The 22773-nt window shown below is 41.4% G+C and overlaps 1 protein-coding gene across 2 annotated transcripts in view; it reads left to right on the forward strand.

The window, feature by feature from the left end:
* SYT6 (synaptotagmin 6) overlaps positions 1-22773 on the forward strand; it is a 400031-nt gene that overhangs the window by 352675 nt on the left and 24583 nt on the right. For both annotated transcript variants that reach the window (XM_083172753.1, XM_083172754.1), the window contains exon 4: positions 5211-5331. In XM_083172753.1, the coding sequence (XP_083028879.1) occupies positions 5211-5331 (121 nt within the window). The remainder of the gene's footprint in view (positions 1-5210; positions 5332-22773) is intronic.

A 22773-nucleotide genomic window follows, 5' to 3' on the forward strand; every position in this document is an offset into this window, starting at 1 on the left:
CGCTACCTGTGAGCATTGATGAACAAGTGGTACATGACGGACATCGATAACAGCCATTTTTCTTGTGTTGTACGTTGAACAGATTTTTTGGAGGGTCAGGTGTAATGTTAGTTCTCACCAACATATCTCTGAGATTTCTTCCACGACGATAACTGGGTAAGATGGTTTTATGAGCAAAGCAAGGCAAGGATTTGTCGCTAGTTACAATAGGCCATACAGCATGTGCCGCTCTGGGTAGTACTTGACTGCCCGGGGTATACGTAGTCACAAAAGGTACTTTGTTGGTGGTGGATTTTTTGGCGCTGGAAAATAATAATTGTTCTCTTGGGATGTTCATAACCTGCAGTTTGTATTTCTTTAATAGGGTCAGATCATAACCACGTTGTAGAAATTTATTTATCATTTTATCCAGATTCTCATCAAGAGTGGATCGATCACTGATAATCCGTGCAACACGAATCATTTGGGATTTTGGTAATCCTTTCTTCAACGAAGGGGGATGATTGCTACTGTATTGCAGTAACGTATTCCTATCGGTATCTTTGTGATACAGCGAGGTCACTATGCCATTGTCAGTTTTCTTCAGGGTCACATCCAGATAGTTAATGGTATCACTACTTATAGTGTGAGTGAATTTGATTGGATTGTCCATTTTATTGATGTTTTCAATTATGTTGATCAATTGAGCTGGGTCCCCGGACCAGATAAGAAGCAGGTCGTCTATATATCTGGTATATAGCACAATTTGGGAACTGATGGTTGCATCCATGAAAAAGAAATTGTGTTCCTGTTCAAACATATAAATGTTGGCTAGGGCCGGCGAGATGTTCGAGCCCATGGAGCAGCCAGTGAGTTGCAGATAGTAATTGCTGTTATGTATAAAATAATTTCTAGTTAAAGTAAGTTCCAGTAATGCCAGATATAGGGGGAAATCTAGTGCTGTAAAACTGACTCTCTCAAGAAAAGTTCTCATGGCAGAGATGGCTTGCATATGCGGTATCACCGTATATAAATTTTTTACATCCAAGGTACATAAGATAGCGTCTTGGGGCAGATTTTGTAAGTTTTGAAGTTTGCAATTATCCACCAATATAACCATTCGCCCCGCGGACAAAGGCGGGGCAATTGTTATACAAGACACTTCAACATACATTGCCAACATTGATATGCTTCTGGCAGACACGTCAACCTATCGAAAACTCCCGGGTGATCCTACTTGTATATTTAAAAAAGAACTTGATACGGTGCTCAAAAAAGCCCACCAGGAATCACTGTTTAGTGATAAAGTTTACAAAACACTCACCACAGAATTCCCAGTATCACCAGTATTGTATACAATACCCAAAATTCACAAGGACCCTGTCAATCCCCCCTGCCGCCCCATCATATCGGCGTGCAATTCTCTGTTTCAGCCTATATCCCAATTCTTGGATGTATTAATCCAACCTTTTGTGACCATTCAAAATACTTACCTCAAAGATACTACCCAACTGCTTTGCAAACTTCAAAACTTACAAAATCTGCCCCAAGACGCTATCTTATGTACCTTGGATGTGAAAAATGTATATACGGTGATACCGCATATGCAAGCCATCTCTGCCATGAGAACTTTTCTTGAGAGAGTCAGTTTTACAGCACTAGATATCCCCCTATATCTGGCATTACTGGAACTTACTTTAACTAGAAATTATTTTATACATAACAGCAATTACTATCTGCAACTCACTGGCTGCTCCATGGGCTCGAACATCTCGCCGGCCCTAGCCAACATTTATATGTTTGAACAGGAACACAATTTCTTTTTCATGGATGCAACCATCAGTTCCCAAATTGTGCTATATACCAGATATATAGACGACCTGCTTCTTATCTGGTCCGGGGACCCAGCTCAATTGATCAACATAATTGAAAACATCAATAAAATGGACAATCCAATCAAATTCACTCACACTATAAGTAGTGATACCATTAACTATCTGGATGTGACCCTGAAGAAAACTGACAATGGCATAGTGACCTCGCTGTATCACAAAGATACCGATAGGAATACGTTACTGCAATACAGTAGCAATCATCCCCCTTCGTTGAAGAAAGGATTACCAAAATCCCAAATGATTCGTGTTGCACGGATTATCAGTGATCGATCCACTCTTGATGAGAATCTGGATAAAATGATAAATAAATTTCTACAACGTGGTTATGATCTGACCCTATTAAAGAAATACAAACTGCAGGTTATGAACATCCCAAGAGAACAATTATTATTTTCCAGCGCCAAAAAATCCACCACCAACAAAGTACCTTTTGTGACTACGTATACCCCGGGCAGTCAAGTACTACCCAGAGCGGCACATGCTGTATGGCCTATTGTAACTAGCGACAAATCCTTGCCTTGCTTTGCTCATAAAACCATCTTACCCAGTTATCGTCGTGGAAGAAATCTCAGAGATATGTTGGTGAGAACTAACATTACACCTGACCCTCCAAAAAATCTGTTCAACGTACAACATAAGAAAAATGGCTGTTATCGATGTCCGTCATGTACCACTTGTTCATCAATGCTCACAGGTAGCGAGTTCCAACATCCACAAACTGCTCAAAAATTCAAGATAAAACATGTTTTATCTTGTAAATCGCAATTTATTGTTTATTTAATCATTTGCCCATGTAACATGTACTACGTGGGACAAACAATAAGAACCTTCAGAGAGCGCATGGCGCTGCATCGATCTGCCATAAATGCAAGCTTGGCAGGTGAGAAAATTGAACAGCCGGTCGCAAGACATTTCAAACAATGTGGACACACACTAGCAAACCTACGCAGCATGATTATTGACCACATTCCACCCCCCTGCCGTGGAGGAGATCGCCGCAAATTGTTAAACCAGCGAGAATCAGAGTGGATATTCAAACTGAACACTTTGTCTCCATTGGGATTGAACGAAAAAATTGCATGGAATGTATTCATCTGATTGGCCACATCTCCTGAGTGGGACAACCGATCGTGTAGCCTCCTGGCATCTCCACCACCCTCATTATATATTGACCTTATATAGCTCTATTAACTTTAAGATATATGAGTTCGCTAATATAGCATTTAAAAATTGCATTTAATAATTGCATGCCTTGCATAATTAATCCATGTTTTAACCATGCACCAAGTCACGTTTTAGTTACTAGTAGCTGCTTAATATTTGTTTCATCACATAATTTTGATATATTTTCACAAGTTGTCACTTTTTATCCAACTAGCTTTTTTGTTGGTCGTACTCAGTCTGTCTACAGCGGGGCGGTGGTGAGGAGGAAGCGTCCAGCGTCACCTTGACAACGGCCGAGCAGAGCGGGGCGGAGTCGGGTTTCAGGAAGCAGACCTCACACACGCCGGCTCCCTTAGACACTCCAACACGCAGCTACTTATAGGTAAGAGAGCTCACAGCTCTGTTCTTTCTTTGTTTCTTCTATAGCACTAGCACTTTATTTCACGCATCCTGATGAAAAGACCGATCCGGTCTTGAAACGTTGATGGCTTAACATGTGAACTTTGCACAATATACTTATTTTGATTTATTACTAACCGAGTGCCGCCTGATTCTTTGGAGTAGCAGTACCCAGGGAATAGCGCTGTATATATATTTATATATATATATATATATATATATATATATATATTACATTTTCTTTGGCCTAGGGGTGCATTGAAAAAGAACCTGAAATTTAGGGGTGTCATGTTTCAAAAGAGTTTGGTTACCATGGGTATGAAGGAGGAAATGTAAAATTCAGTGGGAGAAAAATTCTAATTGAAAGGAAAGGCCTAAATATGCAATTGAATGGGATCTTCATTCATACTTCAAAATAAATTTTATTCTTCTTGTGATTTAACCACTTGCCTGGCTTGGTCACATCGATCAGAGTTGATTGCTAACAACTGCTCATGCAAACAATAGTCTCACAGAAATACTGACAAACCCTCTGGCGCAGAAATAGAATAGAAACTCTTAGGGCTCTCATCGGTTGTACCCAAAAAAAAAGAGAGAAAGAGAACAACAATAGTGTAGTACAACCAAAACCAATATAATAAATTCTAAAATAGTTCCGTAGGTTGTGACTCGTACCATTGAGGTAAGTCTTCTTTTTAGGGTACACTATAATCGCATATTGGGGAGCAGTCACGTCACCACCAATCGTCAATTTTCAAATAGATCCAAAGGTCATATGCATGTAAGAAAAAAGCTGGTATAGTGAAAGTACCGCTTTTATTACAGATAAAATTTTACATTAAAAACGAAAGTGTATAAGCTGACTCTCACAGAGTGGTATGGTCTACCAAAGGTTCAGTAGACAAACAAGCAGATGTTAACAGTCAACCAACAGGCGTCCCTGGAAGTTGGCCACCCAGGTAAGTACAGCTGTCCACCTTGTCCTCCGCCAACGCGTCTCGAAACTCCTCTGGTTTCTTTATCAAGGCTATGTAGCAAAGGTGCCTGTTCCCATATTTATACTCCAATCTGGGATATCCTAATTCCAGACATAGACTCATCCTGACCAACTATTCCGGGATTCCCCTATCTAAGTAGTGTCCCCCTGTCGCCAGATTTTTAACAGTACTTATTATCCACGTGGTCTTAATCGCGGGAGAATATGCCGTGAGTTTTCTTCCGGCTTCCTGTTGTACCAGGAACCGGGAAGTGACGAATGCGGTTCACCGGCTTCTTGTCACTGCGTGTCACTGACGCTTCTATTCTCCGCTTCACATTTCCGACTTTTATAAGGGCGGAAGTAGATCTTGCGTTTCAGACAATGCAAGATCTACTTCCGCCCTTATAACAGTCGGAAATGTGAAGCGGAGAATAGAAGCGTCAGTGAATGGTGAGTCCCTGAGTGCCCATACACGTATGTTTATCAGTGTTAAGGGGAGGTACATGTGTATTAGCCCTGGGTATCTAAGACTTATAATCAGGCCCTGTCCCTGGTGTTATTATAAGAAGCATAAGCCAGCCAGCAGTACTCAAAGCCGTGCTAAGAACATAACTACAGCTTTAACACCCAAATATGACAAGTCTGAATAATGTTGTGACTCGCATCATTTTAAACTGAAGCATTAACAAGTTGTGAAACTTTAAATCTTAGTTGTCAGTACTGGAGATTTTCATCTTGACAGTGTTAAAACATTTTTTATGGGATGATTCATTATTTCATTTTATATCTTTAAGGAAAGTGTGGATCTTGGAGAAATCATGTTCTCACTATGTTATCTTCCTACTGCGGGACGTCTGACCTTAACCGTAATAAAGTGTCGAAATCTAAAAGCAATGGATATAACTGGTTATTCAGGTATGTGTAATCTTTAAAATCTCATATATGTGCTTAATGTCGCTGTAGCACTTAAATGGCTACTAAACCTGGCATTTCAGATGAAGAAATACATGTTATATCACTAAATCATATATATATATATATATATATATATATATATATATATATATATATATATATATATATAAAAACACCTTTTCATATGCTGTACTTGCAGTTGTCATTCCGGTATTTAAAAGTCAATTGGATGTGACCACATTACGGATACAAGTTCCTAAATTAGTGACAATTCAGGGATTTTGAAGGCTGAATTGACTTCATGAATTCTGTAATTTCGAGAAATTATACTAATTTACAGTTTGTCAATTTGGTTTACAGAGTTCATTACAGAGTCACACAATTGCATAGAAGATAAAATCAGCATTAGCAAATGTCACATCTGTCACTTCATAAAAGGAGTTTATAGAACTCTGGTACACTACAGTGCTTATTCTGAGGATACTACAGCATTCGTGATGTGAGGTCACTATAGGCAACAAGCATCGGAATATTTTTCACTCCACTGCTCATTGAGTAGATATTTTAAGAAGCTCAAAATGGCTCATACAGTATGTGACACCCCCCTTCCCCCCCCCCCCCCCAAAACAAATTCCGTGAACACTAGCACTTTATGGGAAAGTCTGACACCAGTCTCAACTGTAAGTGACACACAATATTAAAATGATTGACAGTTAGCTCTGGAATGGATGCTAGTCACTGGCCATGCCGAAAATGAATTCATATTTGTCAATCAAATTGAATAACTGAGTTGCTTATAAATGCTAAATTTGATCGAAAATTCAATTAAATCAATAGAACCCAAATTTCAAATTTATATACCTCTCAGTTTAACTGACCTTACATCCACCTTTTCGGGGGTAATATCACTCTTCAGAGCTTCACTACACAATCAATATCACAATACAGCAAAACACAATACTGAAATAAATCGATTACACAATTGACAATTTGCAAAGTGTCTGCATAAATGGCATGTATCATTTACAGCGTCAAATTATTTTATGCAATTTTTTTGATATCTTAGTTTTTAAAAGCTAGAATTTTGTTATAGTTTCGTTTATCTCAGAAAACAAATGAAAATTTTATATTTTATGTTTTCATGAAGAGACAAATAGTGCAAACCCGCCCCCCCCCCCCCCCATCCCATAACATAAAACAAATTTAGCAAACATTTAAGACTCCCTGAAATAAAATCTGTCTATACCAGCGGTTCTCAAACTGTGGGTCCTGACCCCAAAGTGGGTCCCGACCTTCTCAGCATGGGGTCGCGACTCCATGTTGCTGGCCATCAGGCTGATGATTTTTCTAATCTCAGTCAGTGATTCAAGGAGTCTAAAAAGTCTTTTGAATTGTCTGTTATTTTAGACTCCTCACACATCATTTTGCTGCCATGTATGTGCTGTCTGCTGACTACACGTGTGATGTGATGACCTTCTGCAGTCACTTGCTGGGGTCCTGTAATTAATTGTAATGTCTTATGGGGTCCCAGAGCAAAATAGTTTGAGGACCCTTGGTCTATACAATTTATAGGGTTAGTAAAAACATTCCTATTTGGGCAGTACATTAAACAATGCATACATAGAAAGCATCACAAGCAAGTTCTACTCATACTATATCTATAAATCCTATGTTTGCTTGTTTTTTGTAAACACACATAAAGCCCAAGCAACTTTTTTTTTTTGCATTTATTTGGCATGTGTTTTGCAGTATGCTAAACTTAAAAAAAATATGTGCATGTATTCTTACTGAGGTTCTGAGTCATATCTGTTCGCTAGGCTGCGTATAGTCATATCTGAGTCATATCTGTCACTAGGCTGTGTATAGGCTTGCAGCCTAGTGAGCAAGTAAACGTTGTCCGCCGAACTTCGTATTTTGTCAGCCGCCCACTCAAAGCTGGCCATTGCCATGCTTCCGCCCCCTTCCCTCGCATCCGGGAGTGAATGCCCTTGGGAGTTTGAAAGTCGCCAAAGGCATTTGCTCCAGGGGTTTGCACATGCACATATTAATGCAAGCACAAATCACTAAACAGGGCCAGACTGGGACCAAAAATCAGCCCTGGCATTTTGAGGACACAGGCCCACCCGCAGCAGACGGGACTCTTGCGCGACAGAGCCACGCGACGAAAAGGGGGCATAATATTACACATTATGAAACACACCATAATGCCCATTACACAAAATGCTGCACACTATAATGCCCATTACACAAAATGCTGAACACTGTGATGCCCATTACACATGATGCCACACAACGTGATTTCATTGCACATTATTTGACACACCGTGATGCACATTACACATTATTTTACACAAGTGATACCCATTACACATTGTGCCATACACCATAATGACTATTATACATTATGCCATTCCTTCACCCTGTGAGAGCAATGTCCCCCTCCCCCTGTGTCAGCCCTGTTCCCAATTCCCTGTGGCAAAGAGAGAAAGGAGTAGATAAAGAAAGAGTGAGGTAGGGACTGGAGGGAGTGAGAGAGAGAGTGTAGTAAGGGATCAAGGGGTTTGAAAGGGCCATGATAGCCTGACAGGCATCACTTTGTAGTTCATAATCCCATACCCCTTGTCCCAGTAGAGGTGGCACTGAATAACCTTGCTGCTCCCTCCCAGATTCCTATTCAGCACAACTACCTTGAGTAGTTGCTCATCTCCCACAAGGTCTTTGATGCACACAGCGTCTCCTCAGCTGCACTTTCACGCAGACAGTGCCGGATATCAGCGGTCTCAGGGCCAGGTCTCCAGGGAAACTTAGCTGGGACTTCAGGGGTCACTGCGCCGGGTCTCTGGATGGGGAGGAGAGGCATATTCCACCTCAAGGGGAAAGGGGTGGGCTACGGCCATGCAGCAGCACACACAGGGCAGCAAAAGGCCGCAACCACGAGCAGCCACTGCTACCCTGGCTGAACTGGCTGCACAAAATCAGCCCACAAGGCCATCTGTCCTTCTGGCATTTGCCAGAAGAGCCAGATGGCCAGTCCGGCCCTGCCCGTAAAATTGAACAGGGTAGTGAATTCAGCTCTCAATGAGTGAATCGCCTCCTGAATTCTTTTCACTTTACTTTATGTGGTCATTTTCGAAGTAAGCACCTGAGAATGTGAAATGTGCGGTGCGAGTATGATGCAAGATTGTACTGTAACTAACACCATGTAATAGGGTGCAAATTGCTAATGCATTGCTCACAGACATATTGGACAATGCAAATTTATTTGTGGGTAAACACGCACCTTTTCAGAACTCACACACGTTTATAACTAGCCACCTTGTGTTCAAATTAATCCAAGGTAATCATTTTGGCCCGATGTTTATGTAATGTTTTTTTATTGCTGTGCATGCAGTAGAGTTTGATTGTCAATGGCAGACACATTAAGGATTTATTAGCAAAGTAAATGACAGGCAGTGAATGTTTGTGGAAGGTAGCAGGGAATTGGCTACAAAAACTGGGTTTTGACCGTTTCGTGGGCATGTCTGGGCCTGCAACAGGAAATTCTCACGTAGTTGTAAAGGCACCAGCTGCTTACTTCTGGCGGACATTCTGAGCAACTATAGGGTTATAGAGGATGCTGGGAGTTCAGATGGTCAGACCAAAGTTTCTGGTTAGACCATTCGCTTTTGACTGTAAAAAAATGAGTAGGAATAGAATAAAGAATTTACCTTAATTCAATGGCTTATTGATTAGTAATCTGATGAGCATCTTCGTATCCTGATTAACTGATCGCTGTGCTCAGGTAGAAATCGAACTTTTGGTAGTAGTGCTAACCATTACACCATCAATGCTGTCCTGTGTTTCATTCTGAAATAGTGTGGTAGATACACTGTATACTGTTTTAAAACGTATTTATTATTATTTTTTGCTGCCGTCGTTTGGGGCGACCGTCGTTCGACCCAGCCTATTTGAGTAAAATTTCCTAAACACTTCCCCCGGCGCCATGTTTTTCCACATTGCAAACAGTGCTGGCGCAGCAGTTGGACTCTCCTTCTTGGCTCAACTTCCAGAACAACAACCTGGTATGTTTGCTCTCCCAATGCTCTCCTATGCATGCCCACTGATGCCACCAATGTATAGTCTGCTATTTCACTGTGTGCTAGGCCCCATTCACCTGTCTGTGTGTATGTATGTATATACATATATATATATATATATAATATATATATTGGTTGTAGGTATTGGCCGGCACTCCACTGATGATGTAAACAGGCCTGGGTGCCCTCCCAGAAGATGAGAACCTCACTCCAATATAGCAATAGGCGTCGCGGGTGGCACTCCAGGAGAAATAAATTCAGCAGACAAGTAATATAGACCAATGTTTCAAATGTATTGTAACATTTTTCATCAGGGTACACTGACTAGGTGAATTGATAACTATAACTATAAAAATAACTATATTAAACATGGATATAAATTTAACAACAAATATTTTTTTACTTTTTACAGTCACCATGTCTACTGCGAAAGAGCAGGAATTTGTGTAGGGTTTTATTTAACGGTATCATTCCCACAAATGCCTGTGGAGAACAAAGTCAAAGGAGTATTCGAACAAAATAAAAAGAAACCAAGGACTGGAGGATTTGGCACACTACAGCCTCCCTTTCCAACTGGAGACCAATGCAGAATGGGTGCAGAAACACATTCAAAATCTCAGGACAGTTTTCCTGAAGGAACACAAAAAGATGGAGGCTTCCAAGAAGGGCTATGAGGACATGTTTCCCATCAATGGCTCCTCCACAATTTGGGAAGTTCCATCGCTGTTCAAACTCCTCTGCGATGACTTTCCATTAATTCATGCTGGTAGGGAACTGAAATTAAAAGTAAATACAATTGATTAGTAACTGTGTTTTTCCATTTTTTTTTACAGCTGCACATTGGCGACGACCCGCCTCCAACCCAGGACCTGGCGCAACTTTCTGATACTCCATTCCCATCTAGTGAAGCTGCCACTCCGGCACCCACTCCATCACGCACTCTGAAACCAACTCCACCACTCCACCGTGCTAAGAAAATGCGTGGTAAAGGGACAAAAGGAGAAGCAGCAGAGGAAGAATTTTTGGTGCGGGCACAGCAGGTCCTACAAAGAATCCCTGAAAAACATGACAACTATTTCACTTACTTGGCCGAATGTGTACGCCACTTGGCTCCTGACCAGCAACTCTCATTTCAGAGATTAGGCATGGAGTTGTTGTATCATAGTCATTTAGGGTGTCTGCGAAGTGGCACCAAATTAGTTGGCATGGCTAGTACACCAGAGACACCACTGCCACCAGAAACACCAGTGTCTACTCCCCCAGCCACCGTACCAGACCCTTCTTGCACACAATTTCCTCTAACACCCATCCAATCAACCCCCTCACAGTCGCCTCAAACCACCAACTACTGTCACCTATATTCTTCTTTACTGGCGGATGATCCGGAGTCTCCTCTTTTTGAGGATCTGTAATAAAATATAGGCTATTTTGGGTACATGTGTATTATCACGGCGCCCGGCTACGCTATGTTTTCAATGTAGCCTAAGGTACGTTGTCAGCGTAGCCTGCGCCATAAAAATGTGATGTGTGTTGTGCTCTATACTTACCCTCCTCCGGGCCGGCCACCGAGTCCATCACGATCCCCGCTGACTCCACCGATGCACAGTCGCTCCTCAGCGGAAGCGTTCAGTCCCCCTCTTACGGCAGTCACTCCCCGGCGCCTGCAATGTACGTAATGGAACATGGATGTAATTCAGCGTAATGCCATTGGGGAGCATCATATGGTTTCCCTGCTCCCCCAGCGGCACTACGCTAATTGTGTACATTGTCCGCAGGAAGTGCCGGAGGAGGGGGACTGAAAGCTGCTGCCAGGGAGTGACTGCCCGAGGAGGGGGACTGAACACTGCCCCAGGGGAGTGAGCGTGCATCGGTGGATTGTGGGATCATGATGGATGCGGTGGCCAGCCCGGAGGAGGGTAAAAATAAAGCACAACACACACACAATGACAACATAATATCCCCAGTATCCACGTCATACCCCCAGTATCCATGTGGGTGTGGAGTTAATCTCATAATGTGTGGTGGGCGCAGCGAGCCATTGGGCCCAAAGCGTGGCAAGCAGATGCGTGTCCGCTCGCCATGCTTCGGGCTCGGTGTCTCGCTGCGCTCGCCACACTTTATAAAATTAACTCCACGCCCATGTGAATACTGGGGGTATGATGTGGATAGTGGGGATATGAATGAAGCATTGTGTATTATCACAGCTCCAGGACAAGTTATGTAGTTTACGTAGCCAGCATAGTGGTGTATTGGTATTCTCAAAATACCACTACGTAAAGTACGTAATGGGTGCTGTGATAATTCACAAGTACCCTATTTTGCCATTTTCAAATTGTTTTGGTACTGTGTGACAAACATTGTCTCACCTGCAGATATGTGAAGGCCACTGCTCACATGGCACATGGAGCACATCAATGGGGCCGGGCCCATTGCATCTGCGACATGCGCCATGTGTGCCACGGCCTTTACATATCTTCGGCAGACAACCTCTGCCACACAGTACCCCATACTTATTGGGAAAGTTAAAACTGGGTGATACTTAAATGTTATAAATATATATATATATATATATATATATATATATATATATATATATATATATATACACACATATATAGTAGTGTGATTTTTCAAAGATATCTTTTATACGGTATTATAATATATTTGCGTTAACACAATAATTATATATTTTTAAATATATTTGCAAATGTTTTATATATGAGAGGCCTAAAAAACAGTGTCTGTCCAAGGCCTAAATTATCAATAAAACAGATTTGTTTGCACAATAAAGTATATGGTGTATTTTTCCTACTTATCTTGCAATACTGGTACTGCAGCACCTTCACAATGGCTTTGCAGTTCTCCGGCATGATGAGGCCCAAAGCTTGCGTGGAGATGAGGGATCCAAACTTCAGGTCAGCAAGAGACCTTTCGCCAGCCGTTCCTCAGCAAGGATAGCCATGCGATACTTGGTATCCTGCTTCTCGATGTGGGGAGTCACCAGATGGAGCAATTCCTGGATGGTGACATCATCCATCCGCAAAAAATTCCTGTAGTCATCCGGGTTATTTTCCCTGATATCCCTGAGCAGTAGCACGTGAGACCATGTCTGACAACTCAGTAGCCACTGCTTTGTCACACATGATCTTCCGGGAAGTCCAAGGGAAATCAGTTCATGGTCGTCTATCGGTCGCGGGTGATCGTGGTCGTTCTGGTGTGTAGCCTACATAAGTCTAAAGCTGGACATACACTATGATGACTTCTCCCCTTGGAGAAATCACCCGTGCCCCCCCACCCTGAAACTCCTGCGATGTATCGCATGCAGTCCTTTTGCATGCGATATATTGCATGTGATCCTAGCCAAGCCTGCCCTGCTCGGAAGTAATCCAACAGATTGCTACTACAGCTTGTGCAACTCAAAGGCTCCATGATTTTTTAACAATAAAAACATATTGGAGGCGTGGCCTAAATGTATGAGGTGGCCATGCCTCCTGCGATTAGGCCACACCCCCAATATTTTACCGGGGTCCGGCATACCTCCTGGCGGCCCTGTTGTTAAGTACAGCAGGAGCTGATTGGTTGGTACTTTATTCCTCTCCAAGCTTTGAAAAAATCTCCCCCTTAGTCCAGAATTGTATGGAAGCAAAATACATATAAAGAATACTGGATTCATTTATAACAAAGACCATGGCAGACTGGCAAAGAAGCAGTGGTTTAAATCAATTTTGTTTACAGTAATCACTTGAGTTCCGGTACAATCACCTTGACAAGTGCAAGACATGTTCTCCCATTTAGAAAGTTAGTTGCTACTATAATTTTAGCCTTGCACAATGAGACGTTTACAGAAACCTATTTTCCCTAATTGAAGTATTTGGCAAAATCTAAAAATACTGTCCATTACCATCGTCTGCTACACATTGTGCCATAACATTCACTGATTTCTAGAACAGCTGTGCACTGAGACATAGCATGCATATTTTTATATTTTATACAAAATATAATTGTTTAAAGGTTAAGGATTGTTCACACACAGAATCACTATATAATATGATTAAAATAATATTCAGGTCTGCTAACTGTGACCAATAAAGCAAATCTAGGAGATGTCATGGACAAATTCTCAGCTGTTTTAATAAATAGCATTGGAGCCAGTTCTCTAAGGCTAGGTGGTGAGCCGCAAGCATTAATCTTCCCAGAGCTGGAGCTTTTCTTCCAATTTTTTTCCAATTGTCTCTCTATTTGAAAATGGGAGACTTCATTCTCAAATATTCAATTATTCTCAGTGCTGAGGAATATGTGTCCGCTATATAAGAAACTTAATAAATAAATTACCTTGAACAAAGTGATCCAGAAGTTTGCCAATATTACAAACTATGGCATGGTATGTATTGCAGTATGTGTTTGAAAAGAAATACAATGTGATATTTTTAGGTTTGTCTCTTATTGTTGATTTGTATTCGTTTATTGCTCATGAACATTGAATTACACTAAATATGTAATGTTTGCATACCAGTATATATACACGCAGGCCTTCCATGTATCTGCTCTGTTATTTCAAACTGCGTGTCAATGCACTTACATGTTTGACCCCTATATGTATGCTGATCTATAACTTGTAATTCTCTGCCCAATACCTTTAATAAAAAATGTAATGGGAAAAAAAGAAAGAAAAGAAATACAATGTAAAAATGTATCAATATATTAATAGATTATTTAACAAAGAGCTTGAAGCTAAATTACTTCTGATTTGGAATGATAACCTCCTAGGTGTGCGCAGCACATTTTATTAGGGGGTGGACGGTGAAACGGGTGTGCCGAGCACCAACCTATTGGGCGTGTCTAACTATGCCCATTGGGTGTTTCTAACACTGCCAGTCAGCCATGTCTACCATCATCTTTTGGCTACAACATAAAAGGTCTCTCAGCCACACCATAATCTCCTGCCTATTTCAGGTTTAATCTTCTAATTACTCTGTGTAACAGTACATGCAAATAAACTCAAAACATATATGGATGACGCAGATGTATAGTGATAGGACAATGGTCTAGTGCAAATAACAATGCAAAACACACATAATTGATGGAAGGGCTCTTCTTTTAATAGAATACAGTTCTAAATAGCAAAAGTCTTTGGTAAAAGTTAGAGGCAGTTAGGTGTTCATAAGGGTGGGCAAAGCAATTGGGGGTGCCTGTGCACCCCTAACACTTAATGTGCGCACACCTATGATAACCTCATTGTTTAACTAGCTGAACCAGTAACATGATCTTTTATAACATGGAAGTCTTTCTTTTATTCTCATGAGTTCAATCTCTTGGCTTTAATAGCACAGTTCTCTCATTGTTCAGCTCCTTCTACGTTTCTCCTTTTGTTGGCTCTCTTTACTATGCCTTTTACTATTCTCGCTTTATGTAGCTTATTTTGGTGAACTAGTACACACCTTTGTCACAACTACTACCTTAATGCAGACAGCATCCATTCTGTGGCCAGGATGTAATGAGAGATGATTTTAGTGACTCTGAAAAAGTCGCTCCAAGTTGGAAGCTGAAATTTTTTCCGGAACTCAGTAAATGTAATGTGTGCAACTTTACACTCTGTTTGCAAATCTGATGCGACTCCTTACAGCCTTTAAACCAAGAAGTGTCTGATTTTTTCAGACCATTAAATGCATCTTTTAATCTAACAGCTGCACATTGTGAGAAAAAGTCTACCATTGGCACTCAAAAGTAATATGACTGAAACATCCCTATATTAGCCCTAGTCCACAATTTTGTTCTTTGAAAGGTAGTAGACATTTTTGATGAGGAAGAGGTGGTGTATTGTTAGAGCGAGAGGTTGTTGTTTTGGTTGGAGAGATGTTGGAGATATTTTGAACAGGTATGGCACCCCGTAGAGGTGGCAGAGAGAGGAGGAGGCTAGTCAGGGCCGGTGCAAGCCTCCCCCCGCCCCAGGCAAATCCTCCGCCCACCGCCCGATGCACCCCCCCCCCCCCACAAACGTGTTCGGGGGGGTGATACTGCGGTGGGCACCCACACTCCGTGGGGGGGGGGTGTTTGCGGGCGATACTGCAGCACTTCCCGATGCACCCCCCGGGGGTGATACTGCGGCGGGCACCCGCACTCCGGGGGTGTGTGTGTGTGTGTATGCGGGCAATACTTCTGCCGCAGCCCCCGTGTCCAGGGGGGGAGGGCAGCATTGATTCACAGGCGGGATGGGGGGGGAAGAGGGAAGCCCTCTGTCTTACCTGCCCCGCTCCCAGCTTTCTATGGTACCTCTCCACGGCGGCTCATTAACGCCCTCCAGTGGCCGGCACCCTAGGCAAATGCCTAGTCCTGCCTAGTGGTGGCGCCGGCCCTGAGGCTAGTTGAGGAGGAGCAGGAGGCTAGTTGAGGAGGAGCAGGAGGCTAGTTGAGGAGGAGCAGGAGGCTAGTTGAGGAGCAGGAAGAAGCTGTCCCAGCAGCAGCCTGTGTCTGACACAGAGGCAAAAGGGAATGAGAAAGAGGAGGTGCAGGAGAGTGCTGTTGAAGACACTGATAAGGAGACTGCTGCATGTGCACCTGGTAGAGCCAGGTTAGGCTGCAATGGGCAATTTTCATATAAAGAAAACTGCACACCATTCCATGACATGGTGCAGGTTTAACCAATCCTGCTAGGTGCCCAGGCACAGAGGACCCCTGCTTCCCAGAAGCAGACCATGTGGAGGAGGGTCCTGGAAGCCCTAGCCTTCATGACCTCAGGAATGTGAAGAAGAGGTACAGCAACGTCAAACTCGCCCTGTGAAGGACAAGATAGCTGAGGATCACTGAGAGTCACAGGACAAAAGGGTGACACGCTGCAGCAGTCCAATCCATGGAGTACAAGGAGGAGCTCATCAAATCTGAATAGCCCCCTGTGTGGGCTGCTGTGAAATGCAAACCACTACAGTACAATGCATTGCACTGGCTTGGCGAAGGCACCCATGGTGACACTTTCAATCTGCCTTGGCCGCACTACCATTAATCCAGCACTGATAACTGGCACACAAATACTGTAGAAAACTAAAATACTGTATACAGTGTTACAGTATATTCATATAAAAGGGTAATGTATCAAGATTACAAAAATAGGGCTCTTCTAAAACCCCCTATAGTCTCCTCTGAGGTTAAATATTATACATGTACATTACACTCTCCCTACTTCATCAAGCTGCGGCCATACTGAGTTGTGTCCTTAGGTTGATTCCACACTTCCAGGGCTTTGTGCTGTCTTATCACTCTCCACTCCAAAACATTGAGGTAATACACCCCTTTTTTCACGCAGGACATTTCCAAAAAAAAAAAAAAAACTATTTTATTCTTATCTTCTGTCTTTATTTTTATGATTTCTCTAATCCAATTTACTGTATATATGTGATACTATATTTGTCTCTCACTACTTCACATCAGCTGAATGACTTTGCAAATCCCTACATTGGCTCCCTTTTTTGCATTCACCCACGAGAGATACAGTATGCGGTCAGACAGGTTTATGGCCAGATGCACTAAGCTTCAATTGTGATCAAATGGAAAGTGATAAACAGCCAGTCAGTCAGCTCCTGCCTGCCATGTCACAGACTGTGTTACAAAAATGTCAGGCAGGAGCTGATTGGATGTTTATCACTCTCCATTTTATCACTTTTGAAGCTTTGTGCATCTGGCCCTATATGAGAAATAGAAAGTGGTAGTATCGTATCGATGATGATACAGGCGCTACAGTGGGACTGCATTCTCAACCAGCAGCTGTTTAATAATGGGCTAGTCACTCCCAGAAAACGAAAGCAAAAACGATGTGAACAGCACTCCTTTTTATGAATTGTTTAAAAATACAAAAATATACAAAAATACAAACATTTTCACCAAAAGCAGTGAGTAAAGATAATGAAGATACAATTTATTATACTAAGGAGGTTATTCTGGTTGACTCACAAGGCTGCAAATTTGATGTTGTGTGCCGAGGTCCTGGTTCAGGATTCCTCAATTGGCAACTGATGCTGTCAGATGCAGTTGAGGTACAAGTAACTGATGCTTTTCACCGGCACATTCCCAGATTTTTGAGCCTTCATCTGTGCACATACCTCCTAAATGTCCTAAGTACAGCGGTAAAGTCCCTCTAATTGGGGGCTGCCCATTCTGTGGGACTCAATGTCCTACAGGCAGGAGGGACACATATGGGAGAGCCAATGATCACTGCTTGGCAAGCCCATGGAATGGGGTGTCACTGACATGGCTGGCTCCTTCTTATGTGACCCTGTCCCCTTTTAGAAAAGTTCAGATTCAGCTGACAGAAGTGATTTAAGTAAATGGTCAGGGCAGGTGGCTAAAGAACAAAAACTATGATCTAGGTCAGGGGTAGCCAACTCCAGTCCTTGAGAGTAAAGTGAAGTAATTAGCTCCACCTGTGGATCTTTTAAATATTGTTTAGGAGTAATGACTACAACTGTACATCTGCTAGGTGGTCTGGAAAACATGAAGTGTTGGTAGCTTGTGCATTGTAACTTAGCAAAAATCATGGCTGCTGGAAAGAAAAAGCAATCAGTGTGACAGGGTATTGTCATCCAGGGTAATCATAAACAATCTGATGTCAGGAGAAATGGATCAATCATGAAAGAATAAAGAACAAGAGACAATTCTGAATTCTGTAACTGGTAATATGAAATAACATAATGTTAAATACAATATACCCCTTTAAGTCAATCATGATCTCAGTCAGACTCCAATTACCACAATGAGAGATGTTTGGGGCAGTTATTACCAACAAAGAACCACACATTAATGATATATTACACTAATAGCACCTGACTAATAGGGTTTTAATGAGACACCTAAAGTATTTCCATGTACAAACCAAGTTAAAAACTTAAGCTGAGTACACGCCTAAAGATGTCTGGCGGCAACAAAAATCTATGGGATAAAATGACTCAATCATTTGCTCCTAAGCACTGGAAATCAGACAATGGTCATTCAACAGGGGTGTTTTGAGAGAGGAGGAGGTTTCCGTGGGAAGTTTCCTCTGGCTGGTAATAATCTGGTACTAATATATTGGAGCAAATGACAGTCAACCATTTGCTCCCAAATACTGGAAAACAGACAACAGTAATTAAGAAAAATGGTTGTCACGATCCGATCAGGCGATGGATCGAATAAAGCAGGCCTTCAATTATTATTATAGGTGAGATGAATGTATTTCTGCTATTTCTGGTATTGTTTATAAAATCATGTCTGCTATTATTATGTGTGAGATCAGGGCATGTCTTGTATTATGCATGTAAACTTGTGACCTGAAGGGGGCTGCCTGCCATTTGCAGAGAGTAAGCACTGTGGACATTCCTCAGAGTGACCATCTGTAGAATTCTCTGAAGTTTAATTGTCAGATCTGAGACCCCTCATAAACCATGGTCCAGAAGAGAGGTCAGAGATTTTCTACCTCCTCCAGTTCAGATCTCTTATCAGTCTTGGCTGTTGCATTTTACATGATAAAGGAATGTGTACAAACCACTTAAAAGCAGTGGACCAATTCTTCATGTAGAACAGGGGTGTCAAACTCAAATTCATCGGGGGCCGCATCTGTAGTTTGGTCACCCTCAAAGGGCCGGTTGTATCTTTAGGACTATGTGTCCACTCTTTATTAGCATGCCACCTCTATTAGATAATAATCGTCATATATATACAGCATCACTCTCGGACTCCAACAAAGTTAAATTAGTGACTTTAATAAGTAATTTATTTCTATATACACAAAATATCCTGGTACTCCCCTTAGGAAAAAAAAACCTTCCCTGGTTCCCTGGGCTGGCCATTTATTTACTAATATAAATATATTTTTGTGCCCCCTCATTCTTTTTTTTACTTTTCAGCCCCCTCCTATTTAATTTGACATTTGTGCTCCCTTTTTTTTTTTACTTTTTTTGCTCCAGCCTCCCCCCCTTATATTTAATTGTGCTGTGCGGCCCCCAGCCCCTGTTGTAGTTGAGGATGTTTTGTCCGTGGCTCCCCTCCCCTTAAATTTACTTACCTCGATACTGGCTACATGTGCCTGGTGCTCCAGTGACGAGTCGCTCCTCTGCTCCTCCTGCCGCGTGCTCAGCCTGACAGCCTCAGAGCAAAATCACTTCCTGTCGGTCTCATAGCAGCAACAGGCAGCCTTGCGATTGGCTGTCTGTTGCTAGGCTACCCGAGACCAGTCCCGGGCCGGAATGGATGCAGACGTGCAGGGTGCTGCGCCGCTGCTGCCGCTGCATTCATTACATTTCTGACACATGCCATTGCTGCCTACCAGTGCAGCCACCGCTACCCACCGCGTACCCCCCGCACGGCGCACATTGAAAAAAAAAAAAAGAGGAATTCCTTATGCCGGGCAGATGGCGGCGGCTGTGCGGGCCACATTAGCAGGTCTGGCGGGCCGGATTCGGCCTGCGGGCCTTGTGCTTGACACCTATGATGTAGAATATCAATTATCTGGGGACATTCACTAGTGTCCAGCAGGGAAATGGTCAAAATCCCAAGGGTGGGAGGGATGAGGGAGCCTGCAGATAAAACTGCTCTCTTGTCCATATTTTGGTGTTACTTCTTGGGGGAACAGCAAGCTAGCTGGAAGCGACCAGATATTTCATGTGGAGAAACCCCCCCCCCCACTACAGAATCAGTACTTGGGTGTAAGATACAGTTCTGTCTTTTTAATACCCTTTTATTTTGTTTGAGATGTATTTCTTTTGTGTACACTTTTAAAATATTTGTAACCATCTTTGTAACCATTTTTATCCCTAAAGCTATGTAGTATTTTCTTGGAATGAATAAAACATAATTCCAGTTTCTGATTTTGTGTTCTGAGGACTTTAAGCCAAAGAAGAGCGGGCAAAGTTACCTTTTTATATTGCATTGTGTGCTCAGGTGTGGCAAGGCGCACCTTGCACAATTTGAAAGTGATAAATCAGGCTTTGCTGGTGGCAGTATACCTCAAAGAGGGGCTCTCGTGTGTCCAAAGTGAACCCCAGGAACGGCCAGAGCTGCTCAGGTTGACGTATCTGTAGGAGCGACCGGTGGGTCCGTGACAATGGTTAAAGCTGTTTAATTTAACAAATTTATCTGACCAATAATTTGTACCCATTTTCCAAAAGGTTGACTGCCATGTGCTGCCATACATTACCAGATTTTTGTTCCCACCAGAGATATAGGACAGATACATCTTTAATGGTGTGTACACATTTTAAGTTACAACCCAAATGATATCAATGTATTTCCTCTGCAAGGCGCAGCATTAAAGCAATTCATGTGAATTTATAAAGTGCGCAAATTACCACTCAGTCAATGCCCACACCAAGGGCAATGTGATTATTTCTAATTTTATTTTCTGTAATGAAGCAGTAATGGCATAATCCAGGGGTGGCCAAAATGGTCCTTGAGATTTATGATTTGTTCAGATTTTCCAGACCACCTAGGTGGTGCACAGGTGTAGTCATTACTAGCTGTTCCATTTTCAAACATGCTGCATTAATTCCTAACCAACAACATCTACAGATCCAACATCAAAACTCGAACTGTTGGTAGATCTCAAAGACTGGTACAGACACCCCTGGCATAGCACTATAACAGGCTAAAACTGTTCCTCGTCTTTATGGAGTGAATTTAGTGGTCTTCTGTTTTGAATGTTACCATTGGTGGTGAAAGATATCTGTCTGCCTCTCACAAAACTTGTAACTTCATATTCTGTTGTTAGGACTACAATGAAAAGTATAATAATGCAATATAGACGATACAAATAATCTTTATGTTATATAACATTGATAGTGTAAAAACCATGTTTTAGGTCACATGACTCCAATTTGTCTGTTCAGTTTTAACCCTTTGAATGCCATGCAAATTTGTAAAAATAGGTGTAAAAAATTGGCAAGCAAATATTTGTGTTCATCATAATGACCTGTAATGTTTACCTTATATAGGAAATATAGTTTTTACACAACATTTTGTAATAGGACAGAGTTTTGTTTTTAAAAGATTACAATTTGGTCAGGACTATACTCATGGACCAAAAAAACTTTTATTTTGGCATGTGTATCTAGCTAAAACTATAAAAATATATGCTTATATTGAAGATAAGATTATTTTATAAATGTTGAGTGGGAACTGTTATGTTATCTTACACAAGGCCAGTTAATATCTTCTGTAGACTCTGAATAATGACTCCCTGAAAATTAACATGAGCTAAGTTTTTTTTTGGACAATATGGGGGAAATTTACAGTACTAAAGGAAATTTGTAAAAAATAGGTGTATTTGTATCCAGAAATACACTTATTTTTGACATTTACTATCCCGAAAAAAATACGGCAATTCCGTATTTTCGGGATAGTAAATGTCAAAAAATAAGTGTATTTCTGGATACAAATACACCTATTTTTTTTACAAATTTCCTTTAGTAAATTTCCCCCTATGTATTAAGCCTGTTAATTACAGATGTTAGCCAATACGAATAAGTTAGCCAACACTTCCCTCTACCATTGCAATTTTTCTGATGTACAATTTTTGGAATTTGATGCATGAACAATTTAAAAAATCAGAAAATAATGTAAAACCTATTTAAACCTTTGCACACAATAAAACAGTTCAGTGTTCATCTGAAAGCTTGTCGTGTTGATCCATGCGCTTTGGCCACATCTATATACTGATCTGAATGTCTGACTACTTGCGGTAACTCGGTGAATCAAGTGTTAACCAAAAAAAGTAATACATAATCTAACCAATGTAACCATAATCATTTGATATTTTGTTTTAGTGCAAGGTAATTGGCATACATGTTGTATTTCAATGTAATCATATATCTGTCTTGCTGAAGCCAATTAAAATAACATCCTTTAAAATGCAATTATGCCCCTAATTATACATATATTACTATAACAGATTAAAGGTGTACATTGACAGAAAACCCTTTTCAGAATTACATGTGTTTTCTCCTAAGTCAATACACCTAATAGGATAATTAACTGTAATTTGGAACAAAGTACATGCTGAATGGACACATAATAATTGCACATAACAGTTACTGTGCATTAGCAGCCAGAAGTGGCACAGAGTCCTCGCTCTGAATTGTACTGTAACTTTGTAGTTTACCTATAGTCATATATACCAATGTGAAATACAGACACAGCATGAAAGGAACTAGCACTTTGAAAGACAGATTATGGGTTTAATTTGTGTATTTAAGCAAACATGAAATCTGGCATTATAATTTTTGCTATCCTTTCACATTAATTATTAAATTAACGAAACTAGACATGCTGTCCAAAATATGTCCTACTCCTTGCTAAATACAGCATATTTATCCTGTTTCATTAATGGGATTATTAAGAGTTATATGTG

This window comes from Crinia signifera, chromosome 2, assembly GCF_055691185.1.
Source record: "Crinia signifera chromosome 2, ASM5569118v1, whole genome shotgun sequence".
NCBI classification, from domain to species: Eukaryota; Metazoa; Chordata; class Amphibia; order Anura; family Myobatrachidae; genus Crinia; species Crinia signifera.